Source organism: Salmo salar, chromosome ssa09 (genome assembly GCF_905237065.1).
Source record: "Salmo salar chromosome ssa09, Ssal_v3.1, whole genome shotgun sequence".
NCBI classification, from domain to species: Eukaryota; Metazoa; Chordata; class Actinopteri; order Salmoniformes; family Salmonidae; genus Salmo; species Salmo salar.
Window position 1 is genome coordinate 139,330,137 of NC_059450.1, and position 24,859 is coordinate 139,354,995.

Here is a 24,859-nt window from a genome sequence, read left to right on the forward strand (position 1 = left end):
ACATTTTTATAAATTTCTAAAATGTTCTACAAACGAAATTCCAATTTGCCATTATGGGGTATTGTGTGTATATCAGTGACACAATCTCAATTTAATACATTTTAAATTCAGGCTGTAACACAACAAAATGTAGAAAAAGTAAAGGGGTGTGAATACTTTCTGAAGGCACTGTAGGTATGCTTAACTTGGTGTTTAAGGGTATTAAAAATATACATTTTACATTTTTATCCAGAGCGACTTACAGTAGTGAATGCATACATTTCATACATTTTTTTCTCCGTACTGGTCCCCTGTGGGAATCGAACCCACAACCCTGGCGTTGCAAACACCATGCTCTACCAACTGAGCCACACGGGACCATATACGTTTATTGAGACAATATGTATGGGCATAGGCAGACGTTGCAATTGGAGGATACATTTGATTAATATTCTATAATAATATTCAATAGGCTACATCTGTCGGTACAAACTTTGATTGAGAAATAATGATGTAACTAACTTTTTTGGGTGCGCTCCCGCACCTAAAGCACTACACACCATTGCACAAGTCCCGCCTCTGGATCGAAGAGATTTGGGGATATAAAATGAAGGAACTTTGTTATGCAGCACTTTTGAGTTCATCTCATGAACGTCAGCAGCTTCACGACACGTTAATCAGTGTAGTGTTCTAGTCACTAGCAAATAAGAGAGAGTTTTTGTGTCTCACTCCTACCTCAAAAGAATTCCTCATCATCATCTCTCGCATCTCTCTGCGGTAGCGCGAGCCACACAGCGCAGCCATGGCCAGCGACGATCAGCGGGGGCTACATTATGAACAAACGTTGGTAAGTTAACTTGTTGCTAGCTGAGGAACGCTTTTCTCCGTTCTCTCGATATACACGACCAGTTGAGCGTTCATCAGCTAAGTTGTTGCCACTTCAACTTCGGTGTGTTGTCCATTACATCTGCTTGAGCCAGTGTCGTTCACTGTTTTTACGTTGAGAGAACGTCTTAAAGTTTTGGGCTCGCACCTGGGCGTTTGGTAAAATGACAAGTCACAACATGGTTATGACAGAGAGGTTTATGATTTCTCTCTCACAGATTAAAACAATTCAATTAAAAGGGGTAGGCCGATTTTAAAACACTGCATTAAATGGGTCTAAGGTCGTTAAATTATTCACAATGTACATAAAGTGAGTATTGGTAAAGTGGGACACTTTGTGAAAATGTGCTAACAGGTGTTGTGCTAACAGGTGTAGGGACTGCGGTTGAAAATTAGCCGGCTGGCTAAAACCGGCACTTTTACTGAAACGTTGATTAATGTGCACTGTCCCTGTAAAAATAAAATAAACTCAAACTCAAACATCTCCCCCTGACAGAATTCTCCCCCCTTCGCGTGAACGCGCACACACTCATTCTTCATTGCTGCGACTTGCTTGCTAGTAGAGAGTTCTGCTCTTCACTCCGTCGTCAGTGTAGCCTACATTTCACTGGTCTTAGTAGCAGAAAGCATTTTTTATTTGTGTCCTTCAAGGCAGCTGTCAATGATAACGTTTTTTTGTTTTATGGCGGTTTGGATCGCGGGGGAGGCACAAGTAATGTCTGCAGTTTTCGGTTTGGCTATTTGTTTAAAGTGTATTAGTCTATAAATAACAAAAATTGCCAAAATTCGTCATCTCTCCCATGTCTTATTCGACTAGTAGTTGTTCTGAAATGTTTATTGCTTGCCAACATTTTACTCCCTCTATGTTTAACACACATACATTAAGTATTAATTTCGGTTGCCTATCCTGACGTGAAGTTTGTTCTATAGAAAGTATTTAACTCTGATGTGTGCCACAGAAAGTATTTGACTCTAGTGACAAAATTAAGGAAATTAGAAGGGGGGTTCGGCAAAGGCCGTTTTCTTGCCTGGCGAAATCCTCCCACCCACCCCGTTCTATCTTGGGACTACAAGGCCTGGCACACTTCATAATCATTTTGGTAGCTCATGTTGACCAGTAGTGTGCCACAAAAAGTATTTGACTCTAGCCACAAAATGAAGGAAATTAGAAGGGGGGGGGGATTCTGGCAGGGGGAGATTTTCGGCACAACACCAGAACACCTTACAGAATCATCGCATAGTCATAACCCCAACATGATACCGTTCTAAACATCATAAGAACTCTACTACACTATACAAAAGAAAACGAAAGAAATATTTAACAAAGAATGGATGACTCTTCTTCAAACACAAATTGTCCCGAGGCCACATTTTTTGCAGTCCATACTGGTAAATTGGGACACTTTGATTGGCAAAGTGGGACACTTAATTCTTTATTGTAAAGAATGATACATTTGAGAATATGTCACGTCCTGACCCTAGTAAGATATAATTTTCTATAGTAGAGTAGGTCAGGGCGTGACAGGGGGTGTTTTTGGGTTGTTCTATGTTTTCTATTTCTATGTTTAAGTTCTAGTTTTTCTATTTCTTCATTGGGATTGTTTGGGTTGATCTCTAATTGGAGGCAGCTGATCCTCGTTGCCTCTGATTAGAGATCATATTTAAGTATGGGTTTTTCTTCCTGGGTTTTGTGGGTAGTTGTTTTCTGTTTAGTGTATGTCACCTGACGGAACTGTTGTCGGTCGTTTTGTTAAAAAGTCTTCATTAAAAGTAAATATGAGCACTCTACACGCTGTGCCTTGGTCCCCTTTATACGACACACGTTACAGAATATATGAGTCATTTCCATATTTTTATGATGAACTTCAAATATTCATACAAATGAAATGTATTAAAACATTCTTTAGGCATTTTTGTGGAACATTAAACATGATTATTTATTATTACAATTATGATTATTATTATGATGACTATTATTATCATCATACTTGATTATAAGTATATGATGTAGCCAATACAGTGCATTCTGAAGGTAATATAATGATGTACAAAGATTTAAATGCCATTTCTCTAAAAGTTTGGCAACTTCATATAATAATTTAACTGTCACGCCCTGACCAGTATAAGGGGTTATTTGTTATTGTAGTTTGGTCAGGGCGTGGCAGGGGTGTGTTTGTTTTGTGTTGTCGGGGGTTTTTGGGTAATGTTCTATGTTTTGTATTTCTATGTTCTTTCTATGTTGTGTATTTCTTTGTGTTGGCCTGGTATGGATCTCAGTCAGGAACAGCTGTACATCGTTGTTGCTGATTGGGAGCCATACTTAGGTAGCCCTTTTTCCACCTGTCTTTTGTGGGAAGTTGTTTTTGCACTGCTGTATTTTAGCCTGCAAAACTGTTTAGCTGTTTTTCGTCTTCTTGTTTTTTCGTTAAGTGTTCAATAAAAGTTATTATGAGCATTCACATACCTGCTGCATTTTGGTCCAATCCTTATGACGGCCGCGACATTAACATTATACATCAATATAATGTGCTTCTGAAAATATTCAGACCCGTTGACATTTTCCAGATTTTGTTACGCTTTATTCTAAAATAGATTTTTAAAAAAATACTCATCATTCTACACACAATACCCCATAATGACAAAGCGAAAACATGTTTTTCGCAAATGTATATAAAAAATAGATATATATATCTTATTTACATAAGTATTGAGACCCTTTGCTATGAGACTCGAAATTGAGCTCAGTTGCATCCTGTTTCCACTGATCATCCTTGAGATGTTTCTACAACTTGATTGGAGTCCACCTGTGGTAAATTCAATTAATTGGACATGATCTGGAAAGGCACACACCTGTCCATATAAGGTCTCACAGTTGACAGTGCATGTCAGAGCAAAAACCAAGCCATGAGGTCGAAGGAATTGTCTGTAGAGCTCAGAGACAGTGTTGTGTTGAGGCACAGATCTGGGGAAGGGTACCAAAAGCATTGAAGGTCTCCAAGAACCCAGTGGCCTCCATCATTCTTAAATGGAAGAGGTTTGGAACCACCAAGACTCTTCGTAGAGCTGGCCGCCCGGCCAAACTGAGCAATCGGGGAAGAAGGGCCTTGGTCAGGGAAGTGACCAAGAACTTGAGGGTCACTCTGACAGAGCTCCAGAGTTCCTCTGTGGAGATAAGAGAATCTTCCAGAACTGTGGTTCCCAAACTTTTTATAGTCCCGTACCCCTTCAAACATTCAACCTCCAGCTGCGTACCCCCTCTAGCACCAGGGTCAGCGCACTCTCAAATGTTGTTTTTTTGCCATCATTGTAAGCCTGCCACACAATACATTTATTAAATATAAGAATTAGTGTGCGTTTTTGTCATAACCCAGCTTGTGGGAAGTGACAAAGAGCTCTTATAGGACCAGGGCACAAATAATAATATAATAATCAATAATTTTGCTCTTTATTTATCATTTTACATATAAAACCTTATTTGTTCCTAAACAATTGTGAATAAATCACCACAGGTTAATGAGAAGGTTGTGCTTGAAAGGATGCACATAACTCTGCAATGTTGGGTTGTATTGGAGAAAGTCTCAGTCTTAAATCATTTTCCACACACAGTCTGTGCCTGTGTTTAATTGTCATGCTTGTGAGGGCCGAGAATCCACTCTCACATAGGTAAGTGGTTGCAAAGGGCATCAGTGTCTTAACAGTGTGATTTGCTAAGGCACGAAACTCTGAGCGCAGCCCTATCCAGATATCTGGCAGTGGCTTCTGATTAAATTAGATTTTCACAGAACCGCTTATTGCAATTTCGATGAGGCTCTCTTGTTCAGATATCGGTAAGTGGACTGGAGGCAGGGTATGAAAAGGAGAATGAATCCAGTTGTTTGTGTCGTCCGTTTCGGGAAAGTACCTGTGTAAAGTACCGTAGTCCTGTGTGGCTCAGTTGGTAGAGCATGGTGTTTGCAACGCCAGTGTTGTGGGTTCAATTCCCACGGGGTACCAGTACGGGAAAAAAGAAAAAGAAAATGGATGCACTCACTATTGTAAGTCGCTCTGGATAAGAGCATCTGCTAAATGACTAAAATGTAAATGCGCACCCAGCTCACTCAGGTGCTTTGCTATATCACATTTGACATTGTCTGTGAGCTTCAGTTCATTTGCACTCAAAAAATCATACAATGATGGAAAGACCTGTGTGTGGTCTTTGTTAATGCAGACAGAAAAGAGCTCCAACTTCTTAATCATAGCCTCAATTTTGTCCCGCACATTGAATACAGTTGCGGAGAGTCCCTATAATCCTAGATTCAGATCATTCAGGCCAGAAAAAACATCACCCAGATGTCTTTATTTATTTATTTAACCTTTATTTAACTAGGCAAGTCAGATAGGCCAGTCGTGTGAGAAACTCATCATCATGCAAGCGGTCAGACAAGTGAAAGTTATGGTCAGTAATGAAAACTTTAAGCTCGTCTCTCAATTAAAAAGAAACGTGTCAATACTTTGCCCCTTGATAACCAGCACACTTCTGTATGTTGTAAAAGCATTATATGGTCGCTGCCCATATCATTGCATAATGCAGTGTACCCAAGTGGCGTCGGGAACAACTGCTTGCATGCGCGTTACCACTCCACTATGTCTCCCTATCGTGGCTTTTGCTCCGTCAGTACAGATACCAACACACCTTGACCACCAAAGTCCATTACTTTAAAAATATCCTCTCATGTTGTCCTGGTTTCCAGTGGTTTGCAGAAGATGATGTCTTCCTTAATTGACCCCCCATAAACATAATGGACATATACCAGGAGCTGTGCCAGGCCTGCCACGTCTGTTGACTCATCCAGCTGTAACGCATATAATTCACTGGCTTGTATGCGAAGCAGTAATTGTTTCAAAACATCTCCTGCCATGTCAGTGATGCGTTGTGAAACAGTGTTGTTTGATGAAGTCATTGTCTGTATATGTTTTGGGGCCTTTTCCCCCAGCACTGTCCCAGTCATATCCGCAGCAGCAGGAAGAATTAAGTCCTCCACAATAGTATGGGGCTTGCCTGTCTGTAACGTGTGTGCTGGGAGTGGTGACCTAGAGGCCGGAGAGGGAGCACACGTGACACTGTATCAGCCACTCGGTAGCTCACCATATAAGACGCTTCTAGACCCTTCTTATTAATGGTATCTGTTGCTTTTATACATGTCTTATTACTCGAAAGTCGTCTTTATTCTCGCTCCAAAAACTCTGTGGCTTATCTTTCAAATTGTCATGTTTCGTTTCTAAATGTCTGTGCAAGAGTGAAGGTTTCCCGCGAGAGAGTAGCGGTTAATGTGATTGGATGTTAATTATTTGACTAGGCTACCTGCATTTGACATTGTGCTGTTATTTCGCTGAACATTAGATGGTTTAATTAAAATTTTGGCAGTGAAACGAGGCTACTCAGGCGAGAAAAAAACCTCACCCAAATGTATAGCCCCGTTGGAAAATATAAATGTACTGTTTGAAAATGTGAAGATAAAAAAATAATAATATATGAATCACATTTTTATTTGGCTTACCCCCGACGGCATTGCTACACCAGTTTGGGAATACCTGTTCCAGAAGGACAACCATCTCTGCAGCACTCCACCAATCAGGCCTTTATGGTAGAGTGAATAGACGGAAGCCAGTCCTTCGTAAAAGGCACAAACAGATTGCTTATCATATATCTGCTGCAGAGGGACAAGAGAGAGCCATGAGAAAACGAGTTTTGATCAGTCATGGAAATAAAAGTGCAGAAAACAAATTGGCTACCTATTTCAAAAGAAGATGCAGAACAAGCTTTGAAGGAAAAATACTTGAGTTTTGCTGCAGGTACAGCTAACTAGTGCAAAAATAATATTGCGATATTATATTTCGTAAAAAATTATATCCCGGTATGTAACTGTATCGTCGATTCCCCCCCATCACTACTCTTCCTCCCCCTCTCTCATATATTCTACCTGTTGTTCTGGCTGATACAGTCCTATACACTGTAGATAGGGTCAGTTGTTCTGGCTGATACAGTCCTATACACTGTAGATAGGGTCAGTTGTTCTGGCTGATACAGTCCTATACACTGTAGATAGGGTCAGTTGTTCTGGCTGATACAGTCCTATACACTGTAGATAGGGTCAGTTGTTCTGGCTGATACAGTCCTATACACTGTAGATAGGGTCAGTTGTTCTGGCTGATACAGTCCTATACACTGTAGATAGGGTCAGTTGTTCTGGCTGATACAGTCCTATACACTGTAGATAGGGCCTGTTGTTCTGGCTGATACAGTCCTATACACTGTAGATAGGGTCAGTTGTTCTGGCTGATACAGTCCTATACACTGTAGATAGGGCCTGTTGTTCTGGCTGATACAGTCCTATACACTGTAGATAGGGTCAGTTGTTCTGGCTGATACAGTCCTATACACTGTAGATAGGGTCAGTTGTTCTGGCTGATACAGTCCTATACACTGTAGATAGGGTCAGTTGTTCTGGCTGATACAGTCCTATACACTGTAGATAGGGTCAGTTGTTCTGGCTGATACAGTCCTATACACTGTAGATAGGGTCAGTTGTTCTGGCTGATACAGTCCTATACACTGTAGATAGGGCCTGTTGTTCTGGCTGATACAGTCCTATACACTGTAGATAGGGTCAGTTGTTCTGGCTGATACAGTCCTATACACTGTAGATAGGGTCAGTTGTTCTGGCTGATACAGTCCTATACACTGTAGATAGGGTCAGTTGTTCTGGCTGATACAGTCCTATACATGGACCGTATACATAGACCATACTTAGACTGTCATTGCAATGTGCCGGTGGGACCCATTCATTCGACAAGATGTCTAGAAATGTCCTCTACAGTATGTGTAAGTAAACTAGTGTTGTAGTAAGTAGGGTTGTCTAGTGTGATACCCAGTCCTTGATGTAAGTACATGGCATGTTTTGTATGTTTATGTGTGTGTGTTACTTACTGCTCTCCCTTAACCCTTTCTGTGTGTTCTTCCAGATGTATGGTCGCTACACACAGGAGTTGGGGGCGTATGCTAAAGAAGAGGCAGCTCGCCTGAGGGAGGAGGGGGTGCGGAGACCCTCGGTCGCAGAACGCTCACGCTCCCTGGAACTCCTGGAGAATGACAAGGGCTGCTGCGCCAAGTGTCGCAGTGAGTACTGACCAATACTGACCACTCAAGCTGGACATACTGTAACCAGACCATATTCTCTGACCAGGTCTCTCTTTGTCTCTCTTTGTTACTGTGAAACAAGTCTCACTTCACATAAACTTTGCTAGATACCATGTAGTTACATTGTTACAAACATAAATACACTGGAGTGTATTGAAGGAGGGAGTTGGGAGGGAGAGTTTTGGAGTGTTTGTACAGTCAGTGTGTGTGTGTGTGTTGATGTTTATTTGCTAGTACAGTGTTTGTGGTGTGTGAGCCACCTCATTCTATTTACTGTTGATGGTGATAATAATGATTAATATATTTGTTTTTGGTAGACTGAACAGCCTGTTCACTAGAAATAGACTAGGAGTGTACAAAACATTATGACCACCTGCTCTTTCCATTACATAGACTGACCAGGTGTATCCATGTGGAAGCTATGATCTCTTATTGATGTCACCTGTTAAATCCACTTCAATCAGGCTAAAGAAGGATTTTTAAGCCTTGAGACAATTGAGACATGGATTGTGTATATGTGCCATTCAAAGGGTGAATGGGCAAGACAAAGTATTTAAGTGCCTTTGAATGGTAGTAGGTGCCAGGCGCACCGATGTGTGTCAAGAACTGCAAAGCTGCTGGGGTTTTCACGCTCAACAGTTTGCTCTGTGTGCCAAGAATGGTCCACCCCCCCAAGAATAATTGCCCAGCAGTGGGCGCAAAGTTGTGATGGGCGGAGTCAGAGCACACTGCTCAGACCACAGCTCCACTGCAGTTCACAATGCTCTAGCAAGCCTGAGAATACTTGATGATACAGTAGTTGATGGAAACAGCGCGCCGTTTTCAATTATTTAGCCTTCTCCATGCCATAGCCCTAACCTTAACCACTCAGTATTCAGACCCATAATGACAAAGTGAAAGCAAGTTTATAGAAATTTTTGCAAATGTATTAAAAATAAAAAACAAAATACCTTATTTAAATAAATATTCAGACCCTTTGCGATGAGACTTGAAATTGAGTGCAGGTGCAACCTGTTTCCATTGATCATCCTTAAGATGTTTATACAACTTAACCACCTGTGGTAAATTCAATTGATTGGACATGATTTGGAAAGGCACATACCTGTCTATATAAAAGGTCCCACAGTTGACAGTGCACGTTAGAGCAAAAGCCAAGCCATGAGGTCAAAGGAATTGTCCATAGAGCTCCAAGACAGTATTGTGTCGAGACACAGATCTGGGGAAGGGTACCCAAAAAATGTATGCAGCATTGAAGGTCCCCAAGAACACAGTGGCCTCCATCATTCTTAAATGGAAGAAGTTTGTAACCACCAAGGCTCTTCGTAGAGCTGGCCTCCCGGCCAAACTGAACAATCGGGGGAGAAGGGTGGTCACTCTGAAAGAGCTCCAGAGTTCCTCTGTGGAGATGGGAGAAACTTCCAGAAGGACAACCATCTCTGCAGCACTCCACCAATCAGGCCTTTATGGTAGAGTGACCAGACGGAAGCCACTCCTCAGTAAAAAGCACATGACAACCCACTTAGAGTTTGGCAAAAGAAACCTAAAGACTGTCAGACCATGAGAAACAAGATTCTCTGGTCTGATGAAACCAAGATGGAACTCTTTGGCCTGAATGCCTGTCAGGCTTGTCGTTAGGAATGGACCAAGGCGCAGCGGGAATGTGGATACTCATCTTTCTTTAATGAAAAAACACGCAATGCATCCACAGTGAAAAAACAATAAATGATACTCACGACAAGAACAGTTTTGCAGTGCAAAAACAACTACCCACAACCCCAAAGAAAAACACACACCTGTTTATAGGACTCCCAATCAAAGGCAACTCAACACACCTGCCTTCAATTGGGAGTCCAACAACCCACTCACATGTAACACAAAAATCTCTCTGCCACGTCCTGACCAAAACTAATACAATTGCTCCCTCTGCTGGTCAGGACGTGACAATGCCAAGCGTCACGTCTGGAGGAAACCTGGCACCATCCCTACGGTGAAGTATGGTGGTGGCAGCATCATGCTTTGGGGATGTTTTTGAGTGGCAGGGACTGATGCAAAGATTAACAGAGCAAAGTTCTGTGAGATCCTTGATGAAAACATGCTCCAGAGTGCTCAGGACCTCAGACTGGGGCATATGTTCACCTTCCAACAGGACAACGACCCTAAGCACACAGCCAAGACAACGCAGGAGTGGCTTCGGGACAAGTCTCTGAATGTCCCAGCTAGAGCCCACACTTGAACCTGATCGAACATCTCTAGAGAGACCTGAAAATATTTGTGCAGCGATGTGCTCCATCCAACCTGACAGAGCTTGAGAGGATCTGCAGAGAAGAATGGGAGAAACTCCCCAAATACAGGTGTGCCAAGTGTCACGTATACTCCCTCTCGGCCTCTAGGTCATCAGGCTGCTGATTATCCCGCACACCTGTCACCATCGTCAAGCGCACCAGCGCCTCATGACGCTCACCTGGACTCATCACCTCCTTGATTATCTTCCCTATCTGTCACTCCCCTTGGTTCTTTCCTCAGGTGTTATTGACTCTGTTTCATGTCGGTGCGTTGTTTGTGTTTCGTGTTTATTGTTTTGTTTATTTATTAAAACACTCACTCCCTGTACTTGCTTCCCGACTCTCAGCGCACTCGTTACACCAAGCTTGTAGTGTCATACCCAAGAGGACTCGAGGCTGTAATCGCTGTCAAAGGTGCTTCAACAAAGTAATGATTAAAAAGGGACTGAATAACAAGTCAGTACCGCCGATCTGCCAACTTCTGTCTGTAGCGACCAAACAGTTTGGGCTACACACTAATATGACCCCTCTGTGGAAAGGTGAAACTTTCACAAACACGTACATGTCAGTAGATGCTTTGCTCTAGGATGCACACAAGCCTCACGAGACTTGTCTGAAGATAGCCCTGTACCAGTTTAAAAAATGAACGAAAATGTATATAGAAGTAGTTTAGGGCAAATTTTTTGGTTGTTAAATATGGGTAAAAAATATATAAAATCCTGATCTTTCTTATATCTCTCAGATATAGGACAGACATTTTAAAACAAACTTCCTTTTGATTTATTTTTGGACTATCTGTTTTTCCATGTATGAATCTGTTATTTGTATGTGCTAATAGCAGGCCAAATTCAATGTTTCATCCAAAAAAAAAAATTATACCTAAAGGGGTCCTCAAAATCAAATAGCTAAATAATCGTTGGCATAACCATCTTTAAAAAATACATACAGTGAGGGAAACAAGTATTTGATCCCCTGCTGATTTTGTACGTTTGCCCACTGACAAAGAAATGATCAGTCTATAATTTTAATGGTAGGTTTATTTGAACAGTGCGAGACAGAATAACAAAAAAAATCCAGAAAAAACGCACGTCAAAAATGTTATAAAATTATTTTCATTTTAATGAGGGAAATAAGTATGTGACCCCTCTGCAAAACATGACTTAGTACTTGGTGGCAAAACCCTTGTTGGCAATCACAGAGGTCAGACGTTTCTTGTAGTTTGCCACCAGGTTTGCACACATCTCAGGAGGGATTTTGTCCCACTCCTCTTTGCAGATCTTCTCTAAGTCATTAAGGTTTCGAGGTTGACGTTTGGCAACTCAAACCTTCAGCTCCCTCCACAGATTTTCTATGGGATTAAGGTCTGGAGACTGGCTAGGCCACTCCAGGACCTTAATTTGCTTCTTCTTGAGCCACTCCTTTGTTGCCTTGGCCGTGTGTTTTGGGTCATTGTCATGCTGGAATACCCTATCACGACCCATTTTCAATGCCCTGGCTGAGGGAAGGAGGTTCTCACCCAAGATTTGACGGTACATTGCCCCGTCCATCGTCCCTTTGATGTGGTGAAGTTGTCATGTCCCCTTAGCAGAAAAACACCCCCAAAGCATAATGTTTCCACCTCCATGTTTGACGGTGGGGATGGTGTTCTTGGGGTCATAGGCAGCATTCCACCTCCTCCAAACATGGCGAGTTGAGTTGTCCTCTGAATCATTCAGATGTTCATTGACAAACTTCAGACGGGCATGTATATGTGCTTTCTTGAGCAGGGGGACCTTGCGGGCGCTGCAGGATTTCAGTCCTTCACGGCGTAGTGTGTTACCAATTGTTTTCTTGGTGACTATGGTCCCAGCTGCCTTGAGATCATTGACAAGATCCTCCCGTGTAGTTCTGGGCTGATTCCTCACCGTTCTCATTATCATTGCAACTCCACGAGGTGAGATCTTGCATGGAGCCCCAGGCCGAGGGAGATTGACAGTTCTTTTGTCCTATCACAGCCATTAAACCCTGTAACTGTTTTAAAGTCACCATTGGCCTCATGATGAAATCCCTACACCATCTCCTTCCTTTCTGGCAACTGAGTTAGGAAGGGACTGGGTGTATTGATACACCACCCAAAGTGTAATTAATAACTTCACCATGCTCAAAGGGATATGTTGTGGAAGTTTTAAACATGGACACTCAAAGTCAATCTTATTTACCCCCAATTTTGATCTTGTCTCATCGCTGCAACTCCCCAATGAGCTCGGGAGGCAAAGGTCGAGTCATGCGTTCTCCGAAACATGATCTTGGTGTCAAGTGTGCGCCAAACCGCGCTTCTTAACACCCGCCTACTTATCCCGGAAGCCAGCCGCACCAATGTGTCGGAGGATAACCGTTCAACTGTTCAAGTGGCTCTCGGAGGATGTGTTGGTACCATTCTTTATTCATGGCTGTGTTCTTAGGCAAAAGTGTGAGTGAGCCCACTCCCTTGGCTGAGAAGCAACCCCACACATGAATGGTCTCCGGATGCTTTACTGTTGGCATGACACAGGACTGATGGTAGCGCTCATCTTGTCTTCTCCGGACAAGCTTTTTTCCGGATGCCCCAAACAATCGGAAAGGGGATTCATCAGAGAAAATGACTTTACCCCAGTCCTCAACAGTCCAATCCCTGTACCTTTTGCAGAATATCAGTCTGTCCCTGATGTTTATCCTGGAGAGAAGGGGCTTCTTTGCTGCCCTTCTTGACACCAGGCCATCCTCCAAAAGTCTTCGCCTCACTGTGCGTGCAGATGCACTCACACCTGCCTGCTGCCATTCCTGAGCAAGATCTGTACTGGTGGTGCCCCGATCCCGCAGCTGAATCAACTTTAGGAGATGGTCCTGGCGCTTGCTGGACTTTCTTGGGCGCCCTGAAGCCTTCTTCACAACAATTGAACCGCTCTCCTTGAAGTTCTTGATGATGCAATAAATGGTTGATTTAGGTGCAATCTTACTGGCAGCAATATCCTTGCCTGTGAAGCCCTTTTTGTGCAAAGCAATGATGACGGCACATGTTTCCTTGCAGGTAACCGTGGTTGACAGAGTAAGAACAATGATTCCAAGCACCACCCTCCTTTTGAAGCTTCCAGTCTGTTATTCGAACTCAATCAGCATGACAGAGTGATCTCCAGCCTTGTCCTCGTCAACACTCACACCTGTGTTAACAAGAGAATCACTGACATGATGGCAGCTGGTCCTTTTGTGGCAGGGCTGAAATGTAGTGGAAATATTTTTGGGGATTCAGTTCATTTGCATGGAAAAGAGGGACTTTGCAATTAATTGCAATTCATCTGATCACTCTTCATAACATTCTGCACTATATGCAAATTGCCGTCATACAAACTGAGGCAGCAGACTTTGTGAAAATTAATATTTGTCATTCTCAAAACTTTTGGCCATGGCTGTACACCCCCATCCATGTCATCAACATTACAACCTTTTCCCCTATACAATAGCACACACAGGCCGTACTATAGAGGAGGAAAGTATAGAGACAGAAATGGGGAGAGTAGTAATGCTTTAGATGAGGTAAAGAAAGAATCTTGTACTGTGGTTTAGTACATTGGTGAGATGAGAGAAGACTGAATAAGATGACTGGGGAGCAGGAATAATGTTACGACAGTGGAGGGAAATAGGGGAAGAACTGGTAGAGTCAGTGTGTGTGTGTGTGTGTAGGGGAGGGGGAGTTAGAGGAGAGGACGGGAGACAGAGGAGAACATCACTGTGTTAACTTTTGCACAGACTAGTATAATTTTAACTTAAAAAATGGTGAGAGTGTTACATTGTATGGTGGGTATGGGTGGTCCTGACTCCAAGGTGGGTAATGTAGTTTTAACAATGCTACTCTTCTCTCCTCAGTCTGTAAGATGTGTTGGTTTGTTTGTATTGTAGTTCTGACTGACTTGACTCACTGGTACTGTAGTAGTAAGTGTTGTTGTTGTTGTCTAACAGTGTGCACCTGTATCTCTCTTCCCTCCAGTCTGTACGGTGCGCTGTCAGAAGTTCCTCATCTCTTGTGTTGGTGAAGACTGGATCTTCCTCATCCTCCTGGGTCTATTCATGGCTCTGCTCAGCTGGCTGGTCGACTTCGGTATCGGCATCTGTCTACAATGTAAGAGAGGGAGGGAGGGAGTTGGGAAGGAGGGAGTTAGGAAGGGAAAGAGAGGTAGACTCCTTGGTCTACTGATGGCTCTAGTCAGCTGTGTCATCGACTTCACTATCGCAACCTGTCTACAAGGTGAGGGAGGGAGGGATAAGAGAGGAGAGTGAGGGAGGAGGAGAGAGGGATGGCGGGAGAGGATGCAGAGAAGTCAAATGGTGGACAGACTACTTAGACCCCATGGTGTGTGTAAGCACATTGTCAGTGTTTTCCCATTAGGTTTGAATGTATCTTTTGTGTGTATATCTTGTCAAGGTATCTTGACACAAACGAGCTGTACAGCTTTTATAACTGGATACATGATGACTAACCACCTGTCCAACAGGGACAACCCACCACCTCCGCTTACACCCACGCACTTGAACACACACACACACACACATTAGGACACATACTTTGAGAGGCTGGTCATGGCCCACATCAAGGCTAGCATGCCAGGCACACTGGACCCACTCCAATTTGCCTACCTCTCCAACAGATCCACAGAAGATGCCATTTCCATTGCTATTCACACGGCTGTAACTCATCTGGACAAGAGGAGCACCTATGTAAGAATGCTGTTCATACACTACAGTTCAGCATTCAACACTATTGTTCCCTCCAAGCTTGACACCAAGATCAGGGCCCTGGGTCTGGACACCACCCTTTACAACTGGATCCTAGACTTCCTGACGGCAGACCATGTGAGGATTGGTAACAGCACTGCCTCCACACTGACTCTTAGCACAGGGGCCCCCCAGGGGTGTGTCCTCAGCCCTCTGCTGTACTCCCTGTTCACCCACAACCGCGTGGCTTTGCACGATACCAACTCCATCATAAAGTTTGGTGACGACACTACAGTTGTAGGCCTGATAACCAGGTAGGTAAGGGAAGTGGCATTGTGGTGACAGGATAACAACCTCTCCTTCAACGTCAGCAAAACCAAGGAGTTCATTGTTTACTTCAGCAAGCAGAGGAGGGAACATGCCCTGATTCACATCAATGGGACTGGAGAGAGAGAGAGAGTCAGCAGTTTAAAGTTCCTCACAGTCCACATCACAGAGGACTTGTCATGGACCATCAACACCACCACTCTTGTCAACAGTGTCTTTAACTTCCTAAGGCGGCTGAATAAATTCGGCATGCCATTCCGGGTACGCTCCAAATGTTGCCGCTGCACCATCGGGAGCGTCCTGACCGGTTGCATCACGACCTGGTACGAGAATTGCTCTGTCCACAACCACAAAGCCCTACAGCAGTTGGTGAAGATGGCCCAGTACACCTGTCACGTCCTGACCAGTATAAGGTTAATTGGTATTGTAGTTTGGTCAGGACGTGGCAGAGGGTATTCATTTTATGTGGTTCGGGGTGGTGTGTTTTGTTGAAGGGGCATTTGGTTTAAGTATTCCGGGGTTTTTTGGGCACTGTTTGGTTTTCAGGTATTCTATGATTTTGTCTAGTATGTCTGTTTCTATGTTTGGTTAATTGGGGTTGGGACTCTCAGTTGAAGGCAGGTGTTGTCTATCTGCCTTTGATTGAGAGTCCCATATATTAGGGTGTGTTTGTGTGTGTGATTTGTGGGTGATTGTTCTGTGTTGAGCCTTGTGCTTTGCAGACTGTCAGTTTATCGTTCGTTTTCTTGTTTGTTGTTTTGTATTCGTTTTGATTTAATTAAATGTTCAAAATGAACAACTGCACACCTGCTGCGTATTGGTCTACATTCTCAGATGACGATTTCGCATTATCATCAGAAGACAAAGTTAATTGTGACAGAATCACCCACCAACTATGGACCAAGCAGCAGAAGAAGGAGCAGAGGGACTTCGAGTTGGACTGGCGGGAGAAGTGGACCTGGGAGGAAGTACTGGACGGGGCCGGACCTTGGCACCAGGCTGGGGATTATCGCCGCCCGCAGTGGGAAATTGAGGCAGCCAAGGCAGAGAGGCGGAGGTACGAGGCCAAGTACGCGCTGAGGGTGAAGCACGAGAGGCACCCCCAAGAATTTTTTTTAGGGGGGCACACGGGTAGTTTGGCTAGGCATAGGAAGAGCCGGAAGTCAGCTACCCGTGGTTATATGGAGGAGCGTATGGGGTGGAGAGCGCCATGTTTCGCTGAGGAGCGCACTATCTCACCCATACGCACGCACAGTCCGGTGCGCGTTGTTCCAGCCCCTCGCAGGTGCCGTGCTAGAGCGGGCATCCAGCCTGGTAGGAGGATGCCTGCGCAGCGCATCTGGTCGCCGGTACGCCTCCGAGGACCAGGCTACCCAACTCCCGCTCTACGCACGGCTACCATCAGGCCCCTGCACAGCCCAGTCTGCCCTGTACCAGCACCCCGCTCGTACAGGGCTACTAGTTCCATCCAGCCAAGACGGGTTGTGCAGGAGGTAAGATCAAGACCGACTGTGCGCCTCCATAGCCCTGGGTTTCCAGCTCCTGTCTCTCGTGCGGACCCGGAAGTGCGTCAACCCAGTCCGACTCGTCCTGTTCCCACTCCCTGCACTAGCCTGGAGGTGCATGTTCAAAATCTGGTACGCCCAGTACCAGCACCACGCACTAGCCTTCAAGTGCGTAAACCCAGCCACGCCAGTCAACAGTCACCGGAGCTGCCCGCCAGTCAACAGTCGTCACCGGAGCTGCCCGCCAGTCAACAGTCGTCACCGGAGCTGCCCGCCAGTCAACAGTCGTCACCGGAGCTGCCCGCCAGTCAACAGTCGTCACCGGAGCTGCCCGCCAGTCAACAGTCGTCATCGGAGCTGCCCGCCAGTCAACAGTCGTCATCAGAGCTGCCCGCCAGTCAACAGTCGTCATCAGAGCTGCCCGCCAGTCAACAGTCGTCATCAGAGCTGCCCGCCAGTCAACAGTCGTCATCAGAGCTGCCCGCCAGTCAACAGTCGTCATCAGAGCTGCCCGCCAGTCAACAGTCGTCATCAGTGCTGCCCGCCAGTCAACAGTCGTCATCAGTGCTGCCCGCCAGTCAACAGTCGTCGGAGTTGCCCGCCAGTCAACAGTCGTCGGAGCTGCCCGCCAGTCAACAGTCGTCGGAGCTGCCCGCCAGTCAACAGTCGTCAGAGCTGCCCGCCAGTCAACAGTCGTCAGAGCTGCCCGCCAGTCAACAGTCGTCAGAACTGCCCGCCAGTCAACAGTCGCCAGAGAGGTCAGACTGCGCTGAACTGCCGGAGTGGCCAGACTGCGCTGAACTGCCGGAGTGGCCAGACTGCGCTGAACTGCCGGAGTGGCCAGACTGCGCTGAACTGCCGGAGTGGCCAGACTGCGCTGAACTGCCGGAGTGGCCAGACTGCCCTGAACTGCCGGAGTGGCCAGACTGCCCTGAACTGCCGCAGTGGCCAGACTGCCCTGAACTGCCGCAGTGGCCAGACTGCCCTGAACTGCCGGAGTGGCCAGACTGTCCCGAGTTGCCAGACTGCCCAGACTGTCCCGAGTTGCCAGACTGCCCCGACTGTCCCGAGTTGCCAGACTGCCCCGACTGTCCCGAGTTGCCAGACTGCCCCGACTGTCCCGAGTTGCCAGACTGCCCCGACAGCCTGGAACGGCCTGAGCCGGAGCCACCTCCTGAGATAGGTGGGTTGGGGAGGGGGGGTGTAGCACAGTGCCGTCGTTGACGGCAGCCACCCTCCCTTCCCTCCCTTTAGTAGGGGGGAATTTTTCTTTTTGGTGTTGCTTGGGGTTATTTTTGTTAAGGTGCTTCCGGGGGGGTACTGTCACGTCCTGACCAGTATAAGGTTAATTGGTATTGTAGTTTGGTCAGGACGTGGCAGAGGGTATTCGTTTTATGTGGTTCGGGGTGGTGTGTTTTGTTGAAGGGGCATTTGGTTTAAGTATTCCTGGGTTTTTTGGGCACTGTTTGGTTTTCAGGTATTCTATGATTTTGTCTAGTATGTCTGTTTCTATGTTTGGTTAATTGGGGTTGGGACTCTCAGTTGAAGGCAGGTGTTGTCTATCTGCCTTTGATTGAGAGTCCCATATATTAGGGTGTGTTTGTGTGTGTGATTTGTGGGTGATTGTTCTGTGTTGAGCCTATGCTTTGCAGACTGTCAGTTTATCGTTCGTTTTCTTGTTTGTTGTTTTGTATTCGTTTTGATTTAATTAAATGTTCAAAATGGACAACTGCACACCTGCTGCGTATTGGTCTACATTCTCAGATGACGATTTCGCATTATCATCAGAAGACGAAGATAATTGTGACAACACCCATCCACAGTCTACTCAAAACGGTGCCTGAGGAAGGCCCGCAGCACCATCAAAGATCCCGCACACCCCAGCCACGAGCTGTTCACTCCCTTACTGCCGTGGCAGACGGTATCGGAGCCATAGGAAGTTAATACTGCAGAACACTTTAATTGGACTGGCCACCTGCTCTGATTCTCTGCACCTTCGCACACATGCACTCACTCACTCACTCATACACACACACACACACACACACAAACCACTGCTTTTACCAGACTCTTATTATGATTGCTAAATACTGCACAATTTAAACACCACCCCCCCTTCCCCAGAACACATGTAAATATTGGACTATAGATTGTGCTGTCCTGTATTATACTTATGCTAAAATGTTTATTTTATTCTACTGAGCCATTTACTTTATGTTCGTATTATTGTGTTTTATTATGTCTTATTGTTGTTGCATTGTCGAGAAGGAAACTGCAACTTTGCATTTCGTTGGACAGTTTATACCATGTACAGTTGAAGTCGGAAGTTTACATACACCTTAGCCAAATACATTTAAACTCAGTTTTTTTCCTGACATTTAATTCTAGTATAAATTCCCTGTCTTAGGTCAGTTAGGATCACCACTTTATTTGAAGAATGTGAAATGTCAGAAAAATAGTAGAGAGAATGATTTATTTCAGCTTTTATTTCTTTCATCACCTTCCCAGTGGGTCAGAAGTTTACTTACACTCAATTAGTATTTGGTAGCATTGCCTTTAAATGGTTTAACTTGGGTCATACGTTTCGGGTAGCATTCCGCAAGTTGGGTGTATTTTGGCCCATTCCTCCTGACAGAGCTGGTGTAACTGAGTCAGGTTTGTAGGCCTCCTTGCTCGCACACCCTTTTTCAGTTCTGCCCACAACCTTTCTATAGGTTTGAGGTCAGGGCTTTGTGATGGCCACTCCAATACCTTGACTTTGTTGTCCTTAAGCCATTTTGCCACAACTTTGGAAGTGTGCTTGGGGTCATTGTCCATTTGGAAGACCCATTTGCGACCAAGCTTTAACTTCCTGACTGATGTCTTGAGATGTTGCTTCAATATATCCACATAATTTTCCTGCCTCATGATGCCATCTATTTTGTGAAGTGCACCAGTCCCTCCTGTAGCAAAGCACCCCCACAACATGATGCTGCCACCCCCGTGCTTCACGGTTGGGATGGTGTTCTTCGGCTTGCAAGCCTCCCCCTTTTTCCTCCAAACATAACGATAGTCATTATGGCCAAACAGTGCAGTTGCAAACCGAAGTCTGGCTTTTTTATGGCGGTTTTGGAGCAGTGGCTTCTTCCTTTCTGAGCGACCTTTCAGGTTATGTCGATATAGGACTCGTTTGACTGTGGATATAGATACTTTTATACCTGTTTCCTCCAGCATCTTCACAAGGTCCTTTGCTGTTGTTCTGGGATTGATTTGCACTTTTTACACCAAAGTACGTTCATCTCTAGGAGAGAGAACACGTCTCCTTCCTGAGTGGTATGATGGCTGCGTGGTCCCATGGTGTTTATACTTGCGTGCTATTGTTTGTACAGATGAATGTGGTACCTTCAGGCATTTGTAAATTGCTCCCAAGGATGAACCAGACTTGTGGAGGTCTACAATTAGTTTTCTGAGGTCTTGGCTGATTTCTTTTGATTTTCCAATGATGTCAAGCAAAGAGGCACTGAGTTTCAAGGTAGGCCTTGAAATAGGTACACCTCCAATTGACTCAAATGTTGTCAATTAGCCTATTAGAAGCTTCTAAAGCTATGACGTCATTTTCTAGAATTTTCCAAGCTGTTTAAAGGCACAGTCAACTTAGTGTATGCAAACTTCTGACCCACTGGAATTGTGATACAGTGAATTATAAGTGAAATAATTTGTCCGTAAACATTTACATTTACATTTACGTCATTTAGCAGACGCTCTTATCCAGAGCGACCTCCAAATTGGTGCATTCACCTTATGATATCCAGTGGAACAACCACTTTACAATAGTACATCTATATCTTTTTTGGGGGGGAGGGTAGGGGGGGGTTAGAGGGATTACTTAATCCTATCCCAGCTATTCCTTAAAGAGGTGGGGTTTCAGGTGTCTCCGGAAGGTGGTGATTGACTCTGGTGTCCTGGCGTCATGAGGGAGCTTGTTCCACCATTGGGGTGCCAGAGTAGCGAACAGTTTTGACTGGGCTGAGCGGGAACTGTGCTTCCGCAGAGGTAGGGAGGCGAGCAGGCCAGAGGTGGATGAACGCAGTGCCCTTCTTTGGGTGTCGGGACTGATCAGAGCCTGAAGGTACGGAGGTGCCGTTCCCCTCACAGCTCCGTAGGCAAGCACCATGGTCTTGTAGCAGATGCGAGCTTCAACTGGAAGCCAGTGGAGTGTGCGGAGGAGTGGGGTGACGTGAGAGAACTTGGGAAGGTTGAACACCAGACGGGCTGCGGCGTTCTGGATGAGTTGTAGGGGTTTGATGGCACAGGCAGGGAGCCCCGCCAACAGCGAGTTGCAGTAATCCAGACGGGAGATGACAAGTGCCTGGATTAGGACCTGCGCCGCTTCCTGTGTGAGGCAGGGTCGTACTCTGCGAATGTTGTAGAGCATGAACCTACAGGATCGGGTCACCGCCTTGATGTTAGCGGAGAACGACAGGGTGTTGTCCAGGGTCACGCCAAGGCTCTTAGCACTCTGGGAGGAGGACACAATGGAGTTGTCAACCGTGATGGCGAGATCATGGAACGGGCAGTCCTTCCCCGGGAGGAAGAGCAGCTCCGTCTTGCCGAGGTTCAGCTTGAGGTGGTGATCCGTCATCCACACTGATATGTCTGCCAGACATGCAGAGATGCGATTCGCCACCTGGTTATCAGAAGGGGGAAAGGAGAAGATTAATTGTGTGTCGTCTGCATAGCAATGATAGGAGAGACCATGTGAGGATATGACAGAGCCAAGTGACTTGGTGTATAGCGAGAATAGGAGAGGGCCTAGAACTGAGCCCTGGGGGACACCAGTGGTGAGAGCACGTGGTGCGGAGACGGATTCTCGCCACGCCACCTGGTAGGAGCGACCTGTCAGGTAGGACGCAATCCAAGAGTGAGCCGCGCCGGAGAGGGTGGAGAGGAGGATCTGATGGTTCACAGTATCAAAGGCAGCAAATAGGTCTAGAAGGATGATAGCAGAGGAGAGAGAGTTAGCTTTAGCAGTGCGGAGAGCCTCCGTGACACAGGGAAGAGCAGTCTCAGTTGAATGACCAGTCTTGAAACCTGACTGATTTGGATCAAGAAGGTCATTCTGAGAGAGATAGCAAGAGAGCTGGCCAAGGACGGCACGCTCAAGAGTTTTGGAGAGGAAAGAAAGAAGGGATACTGGTCTGTAGTTGTTGACATCGGAGGGATCGAGTGTAGGTTTTTTGAGAAGGAGTGCAACTCTCGCTCTCTTGAAGACGGAAGGGACGTAGCCAGCGGTCAAGGATGAGTTGATGAGCGAGGTGAGGTAAGGGAGAAGGTCTCCGGAAATGGTCTGGAGAAGAGAGAAGGGGATAGTGTCAAGCGGGCAGGTTGTTGGGCGGCCGGCCGTCACAAGTCGTAAGATTTCATCTGGAGAGAGAGGGAAGAAAGAGGTCAAAGCATAGGGTAGGGCAATGTGAGCAGGACCAGCGGTGTCGTTTGACTTAACAAACGAGGATCGGATGTCGTCAACCTTCTTTTCAAAATGGTTGACAAAGTCGTCCGCAGAGAGGGAGGAGGGGGGGAGGATTCAGGAGGGAGGAGAAGGGGGCAAAGAGCTTCCTAGGGTTAGAGGCAGATGCTTGGAATTTAGAGTGGTAGAAAGTGGCTTTAGCAGCAGAAACAGAGGAAGAAAATGTGGAGAGGAGGGAGTGAAAAGATGCCAGGTCCGCAGGGAGGCTAGTTTTCCTCCATTTCCGCTCGGCTGCCCGGAGCCCTGTTCTGTGAGCTCGCAATGAGTCGTCAAGCCACGGAGCAGGAGGGGAGGACCGAGCCGGCCGGGAGGATAGGTGACATAGACAGTCAAAGGATGCAGAAAGGGATGAGAGGAGGGTTGAGGAGGCAGAATCAGGAGATTGGTTGGAGAAGGATTGAGCAGAGGGAAGAGATGATAGGATGGAAGAGGAGAGAGTAGCAGGAGAGAGAGAGCAAAGGTTGCGAAGGCGCAATACCATCTAGTAGGGGCAGAGTGAGTAGTGTTGGAGGAGAGCGAGAGGGAAAAGGATACAAGGTAGTGGTCGGAGATTTGGAGGGGAGTTGCAGTGAGATTGGAAGAAGAACAGCATCGAGTAAAGATGAGGTCAAGCGTATTGCCTGCCTTGTGAGTAGGGGGGGACGGTGAGAGGGTGAGGCCAAAAGAGGAGAGGAGTGGAAAGAAGGAGGCAGAGAGAAATGAGTCAAAGGTAGACGTGGGGAGGTTAAAGTCACCCAGAATTGTGAGGGGTGAGCCATCCTCAGGAAAGGAATTTATCAAGGCGTCAAGCTCATTGATGAACTCTCCAAGGGAACCTGGAGGGCGATAAATGATAAGGATGTTAAGCTTGAATGGGCTAGTGATTGTGTCAGCATGGAATTCAAAGGAGGAGATAGACAGATGGGTCAGGGGAGAAAGAGAGAATGTCCACTTGGGAGAGATGAGGATTCCAGTCCCGCCACCCCGCTGACCAGAAGCTCTCGGGGTATGCGAGAACACGTGGTCAGACGAGGAGAGAGCAGTAGGAGTAGCAGTGTTTTCTGTGGAGTCCATGTTTCCGTCAGCGCCAAGAAGTCGAGGAACTGGAGGGTAGCATAGGCTGAGATGCACTCTGCCTTGTTGGCCGCAGACCGGCAGTTCCAGAGGCTGCCGGAGACCTGGAACTCCACGTGGGTCGTGCACGCTGGGACCACCAGGTTAGAGTGACAGCGGCCATGTGGTGTGAAGCGTTTGTGTGGCCTGTGCAGAGAGGAGAGAACAGGGATAGACAGACACATAGTTGACAGGCTACAGGAGAGGCTACGCTAATGCAAAGGAGATTGGAAAGAAAATTAACTAAACAACTGGGGAAGCGAGAGAGCAGGGCCTCCCTCACTCGCCATTTGCTGAAACACTCAAATATAACTATTCCAACTTCCACTTAGAAATTATAATTGATGTAAACTACAGTGGTTCAATGTGTCCAGGAATATGCTCAAACTTAGTTTATTCAGCTAGATAACTTGGTATAGTATTCTTCCGTGAAACCCACCCAGTGCACCGTATCCTATGACGTCGTAGCCAACTAGCATGCTAGCATCCAATAACACACGGTTAGCACCAATACTTGGTTACAACAAACTACCAATGGATCATTCGTGTCCGTGTCTAGTTCCTTTCATAACGCAGAAGTAATTAAACGTTGGCTAGCTAACACAAAGTCAGTCCTGCTAGCTACACAAGTGGACTACTCAACTCGAAAGCTTACGTTGCAAAAATCTTATTGACTAAAAAACAATTGTTGGAAAAATTACTTGTGTCATACACACAGTAGATGTCCTAACCGACTTGCCAAAACTATAGTTTGTTAACAAGAAATTTGTGGAGTGGTTGAAAAATGAGTTTTAATGACTCCAACCTAAGTGTATGTAAACTTCCGACTTCAACTGTACATACAACTAATAAAACTTGAAACACTGTTCCTCTGTCTGAATCATTTAATCTGACACATCTCCTGCATGCAGCTAAAGAAGACATTAAGCCACACTAAGATAATCTCAGACACTGTGGTTCACACACACACACCCGTCAAACCAGGGTGTGTGTGTGTGTGTGTGTTCATGATGATCTGCAGTGCAAATTGCTGTCTCCCTGAGCTGCATGCAGGTGTGTGTGTGTGTGTGTGTGTGTGTGTTTTTCTGCCATTAGAAATCCCTCCTCTGATTTTATTTATCGTGTTATCAGTCAAACAGACATTTACACACATTGCTGCATTATTGTGTGTGTGTGCCAAGGGGGAGACTGATGCACGTGGAGAAAGTGAAGAGAGAGTAATCTAGAAGCAAGACGCTCATATAGACAAATCCTCTTATTCCCTTTCTCCACACACATGCGCACACACATGCACACACACACAGGCACACACACATTTTTGATCTCTCCCTGTAAAGCATTCCTTTTAGGGAGAGGAGTCCTGCGTGTTCTACTGTTGTTG

General features: G+C 45.7%; 1 protein-coding gene across 1 annotated transcript in view; it reads left to right on the forward strand.

The window, feature by feature from the left end:
• Nucleotides 1-599: 599 nt before the first annotated feature.
• LOC106613063 (chloride channel protein 2) overlaps nucleotides 600-24,859 on the forward strand; it is an 86,721-nt gene continuing 62,461 nt past the window's right edge. Inside the window, exons 1-3 of the mRNA XM_014214947.2 lie at nucleotides 600-826; nucleotides 7,867-8,020; nucleotides 14,324-14,455. Of these exons, the coding sequence (XP_014070422.2) occupies nucleotides 782-826; nucleotides 7,867-8,020; nucleotides 14,324-14,455 (331 nt within the window). The 5' untranslated portion in view covers nucleotides 600-781. The remainder of the gene's footprint in view (nucleotides 827-7,866; nucleotides 8,021-14,323; nucleotides 14,456-24,859) is intronic.